This window comes from Oncorhynchus clarkii, chromosome 13 (assembly GCF_045791955.1).
Source record: "Oncorhynchus clarkii lewisi isolate Uvic-CL-2024 chromosome 13, UVic_Ocla_1.0, whole genome shotgun sequence".
In the NCBI taxonomy this organism is placed as follows: Eukaryota; Metazoa; Chordata; class Actinopteri; order Salmoniformes; family Salmonidae; genus Oncorhynchus; species Oncorhynchus clarkii.
This window is the reverse complement of record NC_092159.1, coordinates 23312340-23329793: the sequence shown is the minus strand read 5'-3', so window position 1 is coordinate 23329793 and position 17454 is coordinate 23312340. Positions and strand designations below refer to the sequence as shown.

Below are 17454 nucleotides of genomic sequence, written 5' to 3'. Positions count from 1 at the left end.
TATTCGCAAGACGAGGACGACAATCGATTAAGAAATCGCTTTGAAGAATGTATTCGAGAATGTATTGATTCACACAGTGCACGGTCAATTAGACTCCTAATATGAACAGAATTTAGATAGTTGCTATTCATACTTTTTCACTTGGTTTTATCCATCTTCTCCTGGAGAGAGATAACATATATTTACTGTGGTAACAGTACTGTTTGCTTTACGGATAAACAACTGTTTCTATCCTATGTTAATTCATACAGTTGAAGTTGAAAGTTTACATACACCTTAGCCAAATACATTTAAACTCAGTTTTTCACAATTCTTGATATTTAGAATAATAGTAGAGAGAATGGTTTATTTCAGCTTTTACATTCCCACTGGGTCAGAAGTTTACATAAACTCAATTAGTATTTGGTAGCATTGCCTTTAAATTGTTTAACTTGGGTCAAACGTTTCAGGTAGCCTTCCACAAGCTTCCCACAATAAGTTGGGTGAATTTTGGCCCATTCCTCCTGACAGAGCTGGTGTAACTGAGTCAGGTTTGTAGGCCTCCTTGCTCGCACACGCTTTTTAAGTTCTGCATACAAATGTTCTATGGGATTGAGGTCAGGGCTTTGTGATGGCCACTCCAATACCTTGACTTTGTTGTCCTTAAGCCATTTTTCCACAACTTTGCTTGCAAGTATGCTTGGGGTCATTGTCCATTTGGAAGACCCATTTGCATTTAAGCTTTAACTTCCTGACTGATGTCTTGAGATGTTGCTTCAATATATCCACATAATTTTCCTTCCTCATGATGCCATATATTTTGTGAAGTGCACCAGTCCCTCCTGCAGCAAAGCACCCCTACAACATGATGCTACCACTGTTGACTCACGGTTGGGATGGTGTTCTACGACTTGCAAGGCTCCCCCTTTTTCCTCCAAACATAAAGATGGGTATTATGGCCAAACAGTTCTATTTTTGTTTCATCAGTCCAGAGGACATTTCTCCAAAAAGTATGATCTTTGTCCCCATGTGCAGTTGCAAACCGTAGTCAGACTTTTTTTATGGCGCTTTTGGAGCAGTGGCTTCTTCCTTGCTGGGCTGCCTTTCAAATTAGGTTGATATTGGACTCGTTTTACTGTGAATATAGATATTTTGTACCTGTTTCCTCCAGCATCTTCACAAGGTCCTTTGCTGTTGTTCTGGGATTGATTTGCACTTTTCGCACCGAAGTACGTTCATCTCTAGGAGACAGAACGCGTCTCCTTCCTGAACAGTATGATGGCTGCATGGTCCCATGGTGTTTTTCTTGCGAGCTATTGTTTGTACAGATGAACGTGGTACCTTCAGGCCTTTGGAAATTGCTCCCAAGGATGAACCAGACTTGTGGAGGTCTTGGCTGATTTCTTTTGATTTTCCCATGATGTCAAGCAAAGAGTTTGAAGGTAGACCTTGAAATACATCCACAGGTACACCACCAATTGACTCAAACGATGTCAATTAGCCTATCGGAAGCTTCCATGACATACTTTTCTGGAATTTTCCAAGCTGTTTAAAGGCACAGTCAACTTAGTGTGTGTAAACATCTGACCCACTGGAATTGTGATGCAGTGAATTATAAGTGAAATAATCTGTCTGTAAACAATTGTTTTTTTAAAATGTATTTTTATTTCACCTTTATTTAACCAGGTAGGCTAGTTGAGAACAAGTTCGCATTTGCAACTGCGACCTGGCCAAGATAAAGCATAGCCGTGTGAACAGACAACAACACAGAGTTACACATGGAGTAAACAATTAACAAGTCAATAACACAGTAGAAAAAAAGGAGAGTCTATATACATTGTGTGCAAAAGGCATGAGGAGGTAGGCGAATAATTACAATTTTGCAGATTAACACTGGAGTGATAAATGATCAGATGGTCATGCACAGGTAGAGATATTGGTGTGCAAAAGAGCAGAAAAGTAAATAAATAAAAACAGTATGGGGATGAGGTAGGTAAAAATGGGTGGGCTATTTACCGATAGACTATGTACAGCTGCAGCGATCGGTTAGCTGCTCAGATAGCAGATGTTTGAAGTTGGTGAGGGAGATAAAAGTCTCCAACTTCAGCGATTTTTGCAATTCGTTCCAGTCACAGGCAGCAGAGAACTGGAACGAAAGGCGGCCAAATGAGGTGTTGGCTTTAGGGATGATCAGTGAGATACACCTGCTGGAGCGCGTGTTACGGGTGGGTGTTGCCATCGTGACCAGTGAACTGAGATAAGGCGGAGCTTTACCTAGCATGGACTTGTAGATGACCTGGAGTCAGTGGGTCTGGAGACGAATATGTAGCGAGGGCCAGCCGACTAGAGCATACAGGTCGCAGTGGTGGGTGGTATAAGGTGCTTCAGTGACAAAACGGATGGCACTGTGATAAACTGCATCCAGTTTGCTGAGTAGAGTGTTGGAAGCAATTTTGTAGATGACATCGCCGAAGTCGAGGATCGGTAGGATAGTCAGTTTTACTAGGGTAAGTTTGGCGGCGTGAGTGAAGGAGGCTTTGTTGCGGAATAGAAAGCCGACTCTAGATTTGATTTTCGATTGGAGATGTTTGATATGAGTCTGGAAGGAGAGTTTACAGTCTAGCCAGACACCTAGGTACTTATAGATGTCCACATATTCAAGGTCGGAACCATCCAGGGTGGTGATGCTAGTCAGGCGTGCGTGCGGGTGCAGGCAGCGAACGGTTGAAAAGCATGCATTTGGTTTTACTAGCGTTTAAGAGCAGTTGGAGGCCACGGAAGTAGTTTTGTATGGCATTGAAGCTCGTTTGGAGGTTAGATAGCACAGTGTCCAAGGACGGTCCGGAAGTATATAGAATGGTGTCGTCTGCGTAGAGGTGGATCAGGGAATCGCCCGCAGCAAGAGCAACATCATTGATATATACAGAGAAAAGAGTCGGCCCGAGAATTGAACCCTGTGGCACCCCCATAGAGACTGCCAGAGGACCGGACAGCATGCCCTCCGATTTGACACACTGAACTCTGTCTGCAAAGTAGTTGGTGAACCAGGCAAGTCAGTCATCAGAAAAACCGAGGCTACTGAGTCTGCTGATAAGAATATGGTGATTGACAGAGTCGAAAGCCTTGGCAAGGTCGATGAAGACGGCTGCACAGTACTGTCTTTTATCGATGGCGGTTATGATATCGTTTAGTACCTTGAACGTGGCTGAGGTGCACCCGTGACCGGCTCGGAAACCAGATTGCACAGCGGAGAAGGTACGGTGGGATTCGAGATGGTCAGTGACCTGTTTGTTGACTTGGCTTTCGAAGACCTTAGATAGGCAGGGCAGGATGGATATAGGTCTGTAACAGTTTGGGTCCAGGGTGTCTCCCCCTTTGAAGAGGGGGATGACTGCGGCAGCTTTCCAATCCTTGGGGATCTCAGACGATATGAAAGAGAGGTTGAACAGGCTGGTAATAGGGGTTGCGACAATGGCGGCGGATAGTTTCACAAATAGAGGGTCCAGATTATCAAGCCCAGCTGATTTGTACGGGTCCAGGTTTTGCAGCTCTTTCAGAACATCTGCTATCTGGATTTGGGTAAACCTGGAGAGGCTTGGGCGAGTAGCTGCGGGGGGGGGGCGGAGCTGTTGGCCGAGGTTGGAGTAGCCAGGCGGAAGGCATGGCCAGCCGTTGAGAAATGCTTGTTGAAGTTTTCGATAATCATGGATTTATCAATGGTGACCGTGTTACCTAGCCTCAGTGCAGTGGGCAGCTGGGAGGGGGTGCTCTTGTTCTCCATGGACTTCACAGTGTCCCAGAACTTTTTGGAGTTGGAGCTACAGGATGAAAATTTCTGCCTGAAGAAGCTGGCCTTAGCTTTCCTGACTGACTGCGTGTATTGCTTCCTGACTTCCCTGAACAGGTGCATATCGCGGGGACTATTCGATGCTATTGCAGTCCGCCACAGGATGTTTTTGTGCTGGTCGAGGGCAGTCAGGTCTGGAGTGAACCAAGGGCTATATCTGTTCTTAGCTCTGCATTTTTTGAACGGAGCATGCTTATCTAAAATGGTGAGGAAGTTACTTTTAAAGAATGACCAGGCATCCTCAACTGACGGGATGAGGTCAATGTCCTTCCAGGATACCCGGGCCAGGTCGATTAGAAAGGCCTGCTCACAGAAGTGTTTTAGGGAGCGTTTGACAGTGATGAGGGGTGGTCGTTTGACTGCGGCTCCATAGCGGATACAGGCAATGAGGCAGTGATCGCTGAGATCCTGGTTGAAGACAGCGGAGGTGTATTTGGAGGGCCAGTTGGTCAGGATGAAGTCTATGAGGGTGCCCTTGTTTACAGATTTAGGGTTGTACTTGGTGGGTTCCTTGATGATTTGTGTGAGATTGAGGGCATCTAGCTTAGATTGTAGGACTGCCGGGGTGTTAAGCATATCCCAGTTTAGGTCACCTAACAGAACAAACTCTGAAGCTAGATGGGGGGCGATCAATTCACAAATGGTGTCCAGGGCACAGCTGGGAGCAGAGGGGGGTCGGTAGCAGGCGGCAACAGTGAGAGACTTATTTCTGGAGAGAGTCATTTTTAAAATTAGTAGTTCGAACTGTTTGGGTATGGACCTGGAAAGTATGACATTACTTTGCAGGCTATCTCTGCAGTAGACTCCAACTCCTCCCCCTTTGACAGTTCTATCTTGACGGAAAATGTTATAGTTGGGTATGGAAATCTCAGAATTTTTGGTGGCCTTCCTGAGCCAGAATTCAGACACGGCAAGGACATCAGGGTTAGCAGAGTGTGCTAAAGCAGTGAGTAAAACAAACTTAGGGAGGAGGCTTCTGATGTTGACATGCATGAAACCAAGGCTTTTTCGATCACAGAAGTCAACAAATGAGGGTGGCTGGGGACATGCAGGGCCTGGGTTTACCTCCACATCACCCGCGGAACAGAGGAGGAGTAGTATGAGGGTGCGGCTAAAGGCTATCAAAACTGGTCGCCTAGAGCATTGGGGACAGAGAATAAAAGGAGCAGATTTCTGGGCATGGTAGAATATATTCAGGGCATAATGCGCAGACAGGGGTATGGTGGGGTGCGGGTACAGCGGAGAAATCACTTGTCATGCACAAAGTAGATGTCCTAACCGACTTGCCAAAACTATAGTTTGTTAACAAGAAATTTGTGGAGTGGTTGAAAAACAAGTTTTAATGACTCCAACCTAAGTGTATGTAAACTTCCGACTTCAACTGTATATATAATAATTAGGTGGGTGCTTATATGTGTCATATTTCACATGTGAATTGGATTTTTATTTTTTTTACATATCCCACTCCCCCTGAGACACCCTCAGAGAGTGAGGTCACAGCCAGGGATCAGCCATTATTAACGGGAGACCCTGGAGCAATTAAGGTGCCTTGCTCAAGGGCACATCGACAGATTTTTCACCTATTCGGGTCGGGGAATTGAACCAGTGACCTTTTGCTTACTGGCCCAACTGGCCTTTTTTCCCTTCTGTTATTTGATCATCAAGGAGGGCAGAAGGGGGTACTTTAAACTCTCAGAGCCTTGTACGTGCCCTTTCTTGTTGGAGCACTAAGACAAAAACACTGCTTTTCTAGAGGTGTGCTGTGTCGGTATTGAGCTGTCAGCGCATGGCAATATCCCTCGCAAACAAGGAAGCTCCGTATGAAACACTAGGGTCCCCCTGGGAGAGCTCATGCTAATACTGATGTAATCTGTGATCACTGAGGATCAGCACAGAGACAATGGCTGACTGGCTCGATAGAGCTATAGGAGGTAGACTCTCTATAGTACATGTCTCTAGATGGAGCTATAACAAGTAGATTGGCCTGTAGCTGGCTCAATAGAGCTACAGCAAGTATCAACTCAAATCAAATGTACTCATTAAATCCCTTTTTACTTCTGCAGATGTCACAAAGTGCTTGTACAGAAGCCCAGCCTAAAACCCCAAACATCAAGCAATGCAGATTTAGAAGCACAGTGGCAAGGAAAAACTCCGTAGAATGGCAGGAATCTAGGACGGAACCTAGAGAGGAACCAGGCTCTGAGGGGTGGCCAGTTCTCTTTTGGCAGCGCCAGGTGGAGATTATAAGAGTACACGGCCATTAAGGCCAGATTGTTCTTAAAGATGTTCAAACGTTCATAGATGACCAACAGGGTCAAATAATAATCACAGTGGTTGTAGAGGGTGCAACAGGTCAGCACCTCAGGAGTAAATGTAAGTTGGCTTTTCATAGCTGAGCATTCTGAGGTCTAGACAGCAGGTGCGGTAGAGAGAGAGAGAGAGAGAGAGAGAAGGAGGGGGAGAGAGTGAGGGAGAGGGAAAGAGAGGGGCAAAAACAGCAGGTCCAGGACAAGGTACCATGTCCAGTGAACAGGTCAGGGTTCCGTAGCCACAGGCAAAAGAGCAGAAACTGGATCAGCAGCAAGACCAGGTGGACTGGGGACAGGGACAGCCAGGAGTCACCAGGCCAGGTAGTCCTTGAGGCATGGTCCTAGGGCTCAGTAGACTGGCTTGTAGCTGAATCCGGATACACTTAGAAAAAGGGTTCCAAAGGGGGTTTTCGGCTGTCCCCAAAGGATAACCTTTTTTGACTCCAGGTAGAACTCTTTTGGGTTCCATGTAGAACCCTCTGTGGAAAGGGTTGTACATGGAACCAAACAGCTTTCTACCTGGAACCAAAAGGTTTCTACCAGGAACCGAATAGGTTTCTTCAAAGGGTTCTCCTATGGGTACAGCCAAAGAGCCCTTTAAGGTTCTAGATAGCACCTTTTTTTCCTAAGAGCGTAGAGCTATAACAACTGCACTGACATGCAGCTAGCTCTAAGAGCTATAGTAAGTGGTGTGGACTGACCTGTAGCTGACTCTGATGGAATTGACTGATTGTTGATGTCTCTCTGAGGATGCAGCAAGTACAGTGGATTGACTTGTAACTGACCCTAACAGCATGTCGATGGCCTATAGTTGACTGTTGAGCTAATCTATTCAGACGGCCTAGAGGCATGTTCATGTTAATGATTTGACCTCTAATATGTGAGGTAATTACCAGCAGCCTGTGTGGTCACATTGTGCCTTTGGGCGATTCCACGCGAGCTGAAAATATTTTCTATATCTCAGATTGTTCTGGCTATTCTCCCATAGAAACTTCATTAGAAGTAATGTTAGAAAAGTTTTTTTAAATTTGTTTTACAAACCATTTTTGAGAAAATCGTGATGAAAGTGGCTTTTTTTAGGCTGCCTCCTGTAAGACCCTATGATCTGTGAACCGTACATGATACAGACAACATCATGGTGTCGTTGTACACTTTTATAGTGTGCTCTATCATAAGGAGTATGTCTAGATTCTGAAATAATAAAAGGACTTATTCATTTATTCAATATTAGACATATTGTTTAGAACACTACCCTCTACAATAACATACCATTTCCATAGTGGGCTCTCTACTAATTCTAAAGGTATGATAAATTTTATGAGCACTACCGACACAGTGAATGGGAAAATGGATTCAAAAGGAAACTTGACTGGCTGACTGACGAATCCTAAAGGAGGGCTGTGATTGGTTAATTACCTATCACTTCAATTTCTATGTATACAATTGGTCATATCATTAAAAGTACCAGAGAGCCATTCTGGAAATTTGAAATTAGTATATTGTTACAAACAATATGTCTAAAACTAAGCTAAATCAAAAAGGGTCGTTTTGAGATATTCATATTTTTTTTTATGTTGAATAAAGAAATGTATTTCAGAATCTAGACATATTCCTTATAGGTCTAAAAAGGCCCAAAATGTAATTACCAATTTCATCATGACTTTCTCCAAAATGCTTTGTGATACAAATGTAAAAACCATGTTTAACATCCTTCCTCCCTATGAAGTTTCTATGTGAGAATTTCCAGAACAATCTGAGATACAGTACCAAAAACATTTTCTAACTGATCCAGGGTCAGTGTGTGGTTTACTCTTAATACTACGGTTAACTGGTAGCCTACCCATTGACAGTCATATTCTATTTAACCACCAGACCGTTGAAATAAGCTTCTGGCTGGATCACAAATGCCTTTTGAATTGGCATTTTGTAATAAAAATAACCTAAATGACATTGTTATAACAACCCTTTTAACACAGCAGCCAATGAGATCAACTGGAGTGTTCCCTTGTGCCAATAAGATCGCAGCAAGATGTTTCCGTGTCCAAATGACCATCGCGACCATTACGGCTCATCAGGAGTCAATTGACAGCTAGGACAGTCGCCAAGGTAACCCGTCACATGGTGATGGGTTGACACGGTGATGTGTTAGGACCCCAAGGACACTATGTCACTCACTGTCACACCGGGGCCTCATCTGTCACTGTGGAGGGAGATAACTACGAGATTGCGTGAGGGGGAGAAAGCGAGAAAGGGAGAGAGAAGAGAGTAGAGAAAGAGACAGGCAATGAGACAGATCCTAGAGGAGAGTAGTGAGAGTCCAAAGAGAGGTAGGGAGAGAGGGAGAGATAGTAAGGAGAAAGGAGAGTATGGAGAGGAGAGAGAGAATATTTTTATTTTACCTTTATTTAACTAGGCAAGTCAGTTAAGAACAAATTCTTATTTTCAATGACGGCCTAGGAACAGTGGGTTAACTGCCCAGTTCAGGGGAGAAAGAGAATATGGAATAGAGAGAGAGAGAGAGACAGTGAAGAGGAAAGTGAGAGAGAGACATAATAGGTTGCCATGGAAAGAAAAAATTGTGACCTTCTCCCACAGTTCTCCTGTAGAGGACTTAATCTGCTGTAATTACCTGTCAAGTCAATAGGATTGGAGTGTGATGGAGGAGAGGACTCACACCAGGTGATTACCATGACAATCACACCTCATACCCACTGACATGATGATAGTGCAGACAAGAATATACAGCGACCTCTCTGACTTAAAGGGAATGGTCTCAGATACGGTTAGTCATAGGGTTGTATGCCTCAAGGCAGTGGTGTAAAGTACTTAAGTAAAACTACTTTAAAGTACTACTTAAGTCTTTTTTCCCCGGGTATCTGTACTTCACTTCACTATTTATATTTTTGCCAACTTCTACTTTTACTTCACTACATTCCTCAAGAAAATAATGTACTTTTTACATTTTCCCTGACAACCCCAAATTATTTTGACAGGAAAATGGTCCAATTCACACACTTAACTAGAAAACATCCCTGTTCATCCCTACTGCCTCTGATCTGTTAGACTCATTAAACACAAATGCTTTGTTTGTAAATTATGTGTGAGTGTTGGAGTGTGCCCCTGTCTATCCGTCAATCACAAAATCATTAAAAAAATTGTGCCTTCTGGTTTGTTTAATATAAGGAATTTTAAATGATTTCCACTTTTACGTTTGATACATAAGTACATTTGAGCAATTCCATGTACTTTTGATACTTAAGTATATTTATAACCAAATACTTTTAGACTTTTACTCAAGTAGTATTTTACTGGGTGACTTTCACTTTTACTTGAGTCATTTTCTATGAAGTTACCTTTACTTTTACTCAAGTATGACAATTGAGTACTTTTTCCACCACTGCCACAAGGCAGTATTTGAGCTATTAGTTATTTTTACTCTTCCAATTGGTTGGTTGATATATAGGTTGGGGTAGGCAGCTCACTCCAAATGATTATCACGACAATCAAACCTCATACCTACTGACATTATGATGGAGAAGAATATACTGTGATCTCTCTGCCTTAAAGGGAATGGTCCAGTGCTGTATCTGAGCTATGAGTTTCTCTCACTTTTCAGTGACCCTCCCTTTATGGTTTTCAAAGCGACAGTCTGGTATCTAGGAAACAGTTCAATGGTCATTTTTAGGAACACCGGCTCTTTCCATGACAAAAAACTGACCATGTGACTCCAGGTGAAAGCTATGAACCCTTTAGTGATGTCACTTGTTAAATCCACTTCAATCAGTTGTCGTAACGTTGTATTGATTCATGTGACAACTGCTGACCATCGAACGATTAACGGTTTATAATTACGGGATTAAATTAATCGGTAATTAGTAACTCATTCACCTGGGGCACCATGGGGAAGTTTTGTTACTTTACAACCTTATTTTGGCTTGCGTTTCTATTTCCCAAATTAACTCAAAGAATATCAGAATATCCATTATACAGCAGTCGTTAATTAATCAATTTCCTCTACAGTCTCATTCTGAACATCGCATAATCTGCACATACTCGAGTCTCACTAAATAAGTCCCTACCACACCAATTGAGTTGATTATTTATTTACTAACAAGCTAAAATGATAATATAAGATACACAAACACACAGTCTAGGCTATTAGAACTTAGTATAATGAAACAGGTCCCTAGCGGGCCGACACAGTATGACACGTGTTACACAAAATGGGGGTTTCAAAAGAGAGAGAAAGAGTGAGAGAGTGCACGAGAAAAGCACACTTGGGTGCATCTGTCGACTATGCTTATTTTAACCCTAACCTTGCCCCGAACTGCCGCTCTTATGGGTCAGAAGATAATGATGTAATTACGTGTTGAAGGTCTCCGATGAGGTGTTTCGTCGTGGACCGGGTTCCGACTTCTCTGATGACGGCACGTCTTCGGTTACCGGGTGCAGCTCTCTGTTTCTCCTCACGATGTCAGTGTCCTTTCTCTTAGAGGTCTGTTTCCCCGCCCTTGCTCTGAAAAGGGTTCTTCAGAGGACGGCTAATCAGCCGTGTAGATGGTTCCAGCGTGGGAATGAAAGCAGTGTAGACACACGATTCCTTGGAGAGCTTCCTTAAGATTTACCATGGGCGGCAGGTGTCATAAACCCCTCTCCCCCCCCCCACCACCACCACCACCCCCACCACCTCCATATCTCTCGATCTCTCCCCCGCTGGTGGGAGTGAGAGACATCTCTGTAGGATTATGGTCCACGGTAACCGGACCCAAACAGGCCAGTCATGGCACAGTGTAAATGAAGGGGATGATTTTTAAGCCTTGAGATAATTGAGACATGGATTGTGTGGGGTATGGTAGTAGATGCCAGGAGCACCGGGTTGAGCGTAACTGCCACACTGCTGGGTTTTTCATGCTCAACATGGGCCAGCATCCCTGTGGAACGCTTTTGACACCTTGTACAGTCCATGCACTGACAAATTGAGGCTGTTCTGAAAGCAAAAGGGGGTGAAACTAAATATTAGGACAGTGTTATATACATTGCATTCAGAAAGTATTCAGACCCCTTCACTATTTACACATTTTGTTACGTGACAACCTTATTATGAAATGTATTCTATAGTTTTTTTTCAATCTACACACAATACCCCATAATGACAAATCAAAAACGGAAAATATCAAATTAACATGAGTATTCAGAACCTTTACTCAGTACTTTGTTGAAGCACCTTTGGCAGCAATCAAAGCCTCAAGTCTTCTTGGGTATGACGCTACAAGCTCGGCACAGCTGTATTTGGGGAGTTTATCCCATTCTTCTCTACAGATCCTCTCAAGCTCTGTCAGGTTTGCTCCGTTCATCTTTCCCTCGATCCTGACTAGTCTCCCAGTCCCTGCCGCTGAAAAACATCCCCACAGCATGATGCTGCCACCACCATGCTTCACCGTAGGGAGGGTGCCAGGTTTCCTCCAGACGTGACGCTTGACATTCAGGACAAAGAGTTCCATCTTGGTTTCATCAGACCAGAGAATCTTGTTTCTCATGGTCTGAGAGTCTTTTGGTGCCTTTTAGCAAACTCCAAGTGGGCTGTCGTGTGCCTTTTACTGAGGAGTGGCTTGCGTCTAGCCACTCTACCATAAAGGCCTGATTGGTGGAGTGCTGCAGAGATGGTTGTCCTTCTGGAAAGTTCTCCCATCTCCACAGAGGAACTCTGAAGCTCTGTCAGAGTGATCACCTCCCTGACCAAGACCCTTCTCCTCCGATTGCTCAGTTTGGCAGGGCGGCCAGCTCTAGGAAGAGTCTTGGTGGTTCCAAACTTCTTCCATTTAAGAATGATGGAGGCCACTGTCTTCTTGGGGACCTTCAATGCTACAGAAATGTTTTGGTACCCTTCCTCAGATCTGTGCCCCTCCACAATCCTGTCTTGGAGCTCTTCGGACAATTCCTTTGACCTCATGGCTTGGTTTTTGCTCTGACATGCACTGTCAACTGTGGGACCTTTTATAGACATATGTGTGCCTTTCCAAATCATGTCCAATCAATTGAATTTAGCACAGGTGGACTCAATCACGTTGTAGAAACATCTCAAGGATGATCAATGAGCTAAATTTTGAGGCTCATAGCAAAGGGTCTGAATAGGGTCAGTTTTTTTTAATACATTTGCTAAAATGATTTAAAAAAAGGGTTTTTGCTTTGTCATTATGGGATATTGTGTGTAGATTGATGACTAGAAAATTGTATTTGATCCATTTTACAATAAGGCTGTAATGTAACAAAATGTGGAAAAAATGAAGGGGTCTAAATGCAATGTATGCACTGAACAAAAATATGAATGCAACATGTAATAGTTTCTAAGATTTTACTGAGTTGAAATTCATATAAGGAAATCAGTCAATTTTAATAAACAAATTAGGCCTAATCTATGGATTTCACATGACTGGGCAGGGGTGCAGCCATGGGTGGGCCTGTGAGGGCATAGTCCCACTCAATTGGCAGCCAGGCCCACCCACTGGGAGCCAGGCCCAGCCAATCAGGTTGAGTTCCCCCCCCCCACCCCCAAAACGATTCCCCAGGTGAAGGAACCAGATGTGGAGGTCCTGGGCTGGCGTGGTTACATGTGGTCTGCGGTTGTGAGGCCGGTTGGACGTACTGACAAATTCTCTAAATCGACATTGGAGGCAGTTTATGGTAGAGAAATTAACATTCAGTTCTCTGGTAACAGCTCTGGTGAACATTCCTGCCGTCAGCATGACAATTGTATGCCATCTCAAAACTTGAGACATCTGTGGCATTGTGTTGTGTGACAAAACTGCACATTTTAGAGTGGCTTTTGATTGTGCCCAGCACAATGTGCACCTGTGTAGTGGTCATGCTGTTTAATCAGCTTCTTGCTATGCCACACCTGTCAGGTGGATGGATTATCCCCAACAGGGATGTAAACAAATGTGTGCACAACATTTGAGAGAAATTAGCTTTTTGTGCGCATGGAATTTTTCTGGGATTTCAGCTCATCAGCTCATGAAACATGGGACCAACACTTTACATCTTGTGTTTATATTTTAGTTCAGTGTATATAGTTCCAATGGTCCAGTTAGTTAAAGCATGGTGGATGTGTAGTACATGGGGATGTGTGAAACTTACTCCTCAACATGAAGTTTCCCAACTTTCGCCAGTGAATAGCTAGCTTTTTGTGTTGCGCCGATTGGTAAGACAAGGTGGTCACGTGTGCTAGCATCCACCATAGTGTGCTAGCAAGGCAGAGGTCCTTGGTGTGAGCTGAATCAGGAGGTGGTACTTGCACACTTGCAACACAAGGGTTGTGGGTTTGACTCCCTGCAAGGACCACATGCTGTGAATACCAATAATATATTTTCTGTATTTCACTTTGGATAAACCCACCTGCTATATCATTATTATTATACTAATATATTTTCTATTTCTAAAGCCCTTTTAAATCCTTTAAAATTATTTTTGCACATTGTGTCAGTGAAAGTTTGCAGAAAAGGTATCTTATTCATCTTCAGAATATATGAATTATATTGTAATCGTGTAAATGGTATATCAGTCAGTCTGGCCCAATGTGTTGTCTGGCTGTGTTTTACAGTTGAATTCGGAAGTTTACATACACCTTAGCCAAATACATTTAACTCAGTTTTTCACAATTCCTGACATTTAATCCAAATAAAAATGCACTATCTTAGGTCAATTAGGATCACCACTTTATTTTAAGAATGTGAAATGTCAGAATAATAGTAGAGAGTGTGATTTATTTCAGCTTTTATTTCTTTCATCACATTCCCAGTGGGTCAGAAGTTTACATACACTAAATTAGTATTTGATATCATTGCCTTTAAATTGTTTAACTTGGGTCAAACATCTCGGGTAGCCTTCCACAAGCTTCCCACAAAAAGCTGGGTGAATTTTGGCCAATTCCTCCTGACAGAGTTGGTTTGTAGGCCTCCTTGCTTGCACACGCTTTTTCAGTTCTGCCCACAAATGTTCTAAGGGATTGAGGTCAGGGCTTTGTGTTGGCCACTCCAATACCCAGACTTTGTTGTCCTTAGCCATTTTACCACAACTTTGGAAGTGTGCTTGGGGTGATTGTCGATTTGGAAGACCCATTTGCGACCAAGCTTTAACTTTCTGACTGATGTCTTGAGATGTTGCTTCAATATATCCACATAATTTTATTTCCTCATGAAGCCATCTATTTTTTTTATTTTTTATTTTACCCCTTTTTCCCTCCAATTTCGTGGTGTCCAATTATTTTTAGTAGCTACTATCTTGTCTCATCGCTACAACTCCCGTACGGGCTCGGGAGAGACGAAGGTTGAAAGTCATGCGTCCTCTGATACACAACCCAACCAAGCCGCACTGCTTCTTAACACAGCACGCATCCAACCCGGAAGCCAGCCGCACCAATGTGTCGGAGGAAACACCGTGCACCTGGCAACCTTGGTTAGCGTGCACTGCGCCCGGCCCGCCACAGGAGTCGCTGGTGCGCGATGAGACAAGGATATCCCTACCGGCCAAGCCCTCCCTAACCTGGACGACGCTAGGCCAATTGTGCGTCGCCCCACAAACCTCCCGAGCTGCAGTACAGCGCCCTTAACCACTGCGCCACCTGGGAGGCCCCTTGATGCCATCTATTTTGTGAAGTGCACCAGTCCCTCCTGCAGCAAAGCACTCCCGCAACATGATGCTGCCACCCCCGTGCTTCACGGTTGGGATGGTGTTCTTCGGCTTGCTAGCCTCCCCTATTTCCTCCAAACACAACAATGGTCATTATGGCCAAATATTTATATTTTTGTTTCATCAGACCAGAGGACATTTCTCCAAAAAGTATGTTCTTTGTCCCCCATGTGCAGTTGCAAACCGTAGTCTGGCTTTTTTATGGCGCTTTTGGAGCAGTGGCTTCTTTCTTGCTGAGCGGCCTTTCAGGTTATGGGAATATAGGACTCCTTTTACTGTGGGTATAGATACTTTTGTACCTGTTTCCTCCAACATCTTCACAAGGTCCTTTGTTGTTGCACTTTTCGCACCAAAGTACGTTCATCTCTAGGAGACAGAACGAGTGTCCTTCCTGAGCGGTATGATGGCTGTGTGGTCCCATGGTGTTTATACTTGCGTACCATTGTTTGTACAGATGAACGTGATATTTTCAGGCGTTTGGAAATTGCTCCCAAGGATGAACCAGACTTGTGGATGTCTACAATTTATTTTCTGAGGTCTTGGCTGATTTCTTTTGATTCTCCCATGATGTCAAGCAAAGAGACACTGAGTTGAAGGTAGGCATTGAAATACAAGTACACCTCCAATTGACTCAAATTATGTCAATTAGCCTATCAGAAGCTTCTAAAGCCATGACGTAATTTTCTGGAATTTGCCAAGCTGTTTAAAGGCACAGTCAACTTAGTGTATGTAAACTTCTGGCCCACTGGAATTGTGATACAGTGAATTATACGTGAAATAATCTGTCTGTAAGCAATTGTTGGAATAATGACTTGTGTCATGCACAAAGTAGATGTCCTAACCGACTTGCCAAAACTATAGCTTGTTAAAAAGAAATGTGTGGAGTGGTTGAAAAACGGGTTTTAATGACTCCAAACTAAGTGTATGTAAACCTCCGACTTCAACTGTAGCTGTTGTCTAAGTAGATTGACTGTGTGTATGACCTTGGGTTGTCTAGCCAGCAGCCACCAAATAATCCTGTAAAGAGAAGTGGAACAATCAGAGCATAAAGAGGATAAAGAGCCTGACCTTACACGCACGCGCACGCACACACGCACACACGGTGTCTGCACCCACGACCTCTCTGATTCACTAGGGTGAAATAAATACAGCCGTGGTTGCACGTAATTGCATCCACCGGAGTGCGGGGAATGTCAACATTAGTTCCACTTCATAGTTTCATAACTCAGGCCTTTGCGGCAGTGTGTACCATTAATAATTATACTCTAGGTGGTAGGAAGTCTGGGATTGAAGAATTACATTAATTCATGTATTAGCCTAAGCTTGGCAGGCAAAGTATGCTGCTAGCACAGGAAGCTGTAGGACAGTGAGAGAAGGATGCTTACTTAATGATGTGAATTGGAGACTGGGCTCAGCTAAATAGTGAACGCTCCACGCTCTCTTGTTATTGGGCGTTTATCGATTGTTTACTACCTCTCCCTCCCTCTCTCTCTCTCTCTCTATCTCTCTCTCTCTCCCTCTCTCCCTCTCTCCCTCTCTCTGTCTCTGTTTCTGTCTCCCTCTTTCTCTCTCTCTGTCTCTCTCTCTCTGTCTCTGCCTCCCTCTCTCTCTCTCTCTCTCTCTCTCTCTCTCTCTCTCTCTCTCTCTCTCTCTCTCTCTCTCTCTCCCTCTGTCTCTGTCTCTGTCTCTGCCTCCCTCTCTCTCTCTGTCTCTCTCTGTCTCTCTCTCTCTCTCTCTCTCTCTCTCTCTCTCTCTCTCTCTCTGTCTCTGTCTCTGCCTCCCTCTCTCTCTCTCTCTCTCTCTCTCTCTCTCTCTCTCTCTCTCTCTCTCTCTCTCTCTCTCCCTCTGTCTATGTCTCTGTCTCTGCCTCCCTCTCTCTCTCTCTCTCTCTCTCTCTCTCTCTCTGTCTCTCTCTCTCTCTCTCTCTCTCCCTCTGTCTCTGTCTCTGTCTCTGCCTCCCTCTCTCTCTCTCTCTCTCTCTCTCTCTCTCTCTCTCTCTCTCTCTCTCTCTCTCTCTCTCTCTCTCTCTGTGTGTAGTGATGGGGGGAGTGGAGTCTCGTGGGGTGCTCAGGAAGATCAGTGACATGCTGGAGGTGATCCTGAAGAGGATGGACAGCCTCTCCAAACTGGACAACAGCACCACCAGCGACACCCGCCGTCTGGATGAACTCAGCTCGGCCATCAACAGGTACGGTCTGGATGGAGTGGTGGGCTTAGGACAGGCATCTTACCGTCCTTGTCTTCCCTTTTTCTCACTCACTCTTTTTCCTCCTCTCTTGTTGTTTTCTTCAGAGCCTCTGCTTTCTCTCCTCGTTTGGCTGCCAGGTAGTCTGGTCTGCCCTCGGCAGCTTTACAAGGGCAGGGTTGTCTGACCTTGTCGCTCCCTTCTTCCAAGCACAGATCTGCCAATGTCCAGTTTGACTGTCTGCGCTCTCCATTCAATCCCTTTTACTGCATTTCACATCCAACTTCTAAGGGTCAGGTTGAACTCTGTGGAAAGATACAGAAAGCTACACAGACGAGAGATACATGCATTGAGGACATTCGAAACATGCTTTCATACTTGTATTCGTTTTTCAATAGGACAGTGACAGGACAGACAGTGAACGAGGAATGACAGCTACTGTAGGAAGG

At 44.1% G+C, this 17454-nt stretch overlaps 1 protein-coding gene across 1 annotated transcript in view; it reads left to right on the top strand.

The window, feature by feature from the left end:
• Positions 1-17454, top strand: part of LOC139424652 (alpha-1,6-mannosylglycoprotein 6-beta-N-acetylglucosaminyltransferase B-like) — a 162328-nt gene that overhangs the window by 35423 nt on the left and 109451 nt on the right. The window contains exon 3 of the mRNA XM_071176695.1: positions 16858-17008. Coding sequence (XP_071032796.1) covers positions 16858-17008 — 151 coding nt within the window. The remainder of the gene's footprint in view (positions 1-16857; positions 17009-17454) is intronic.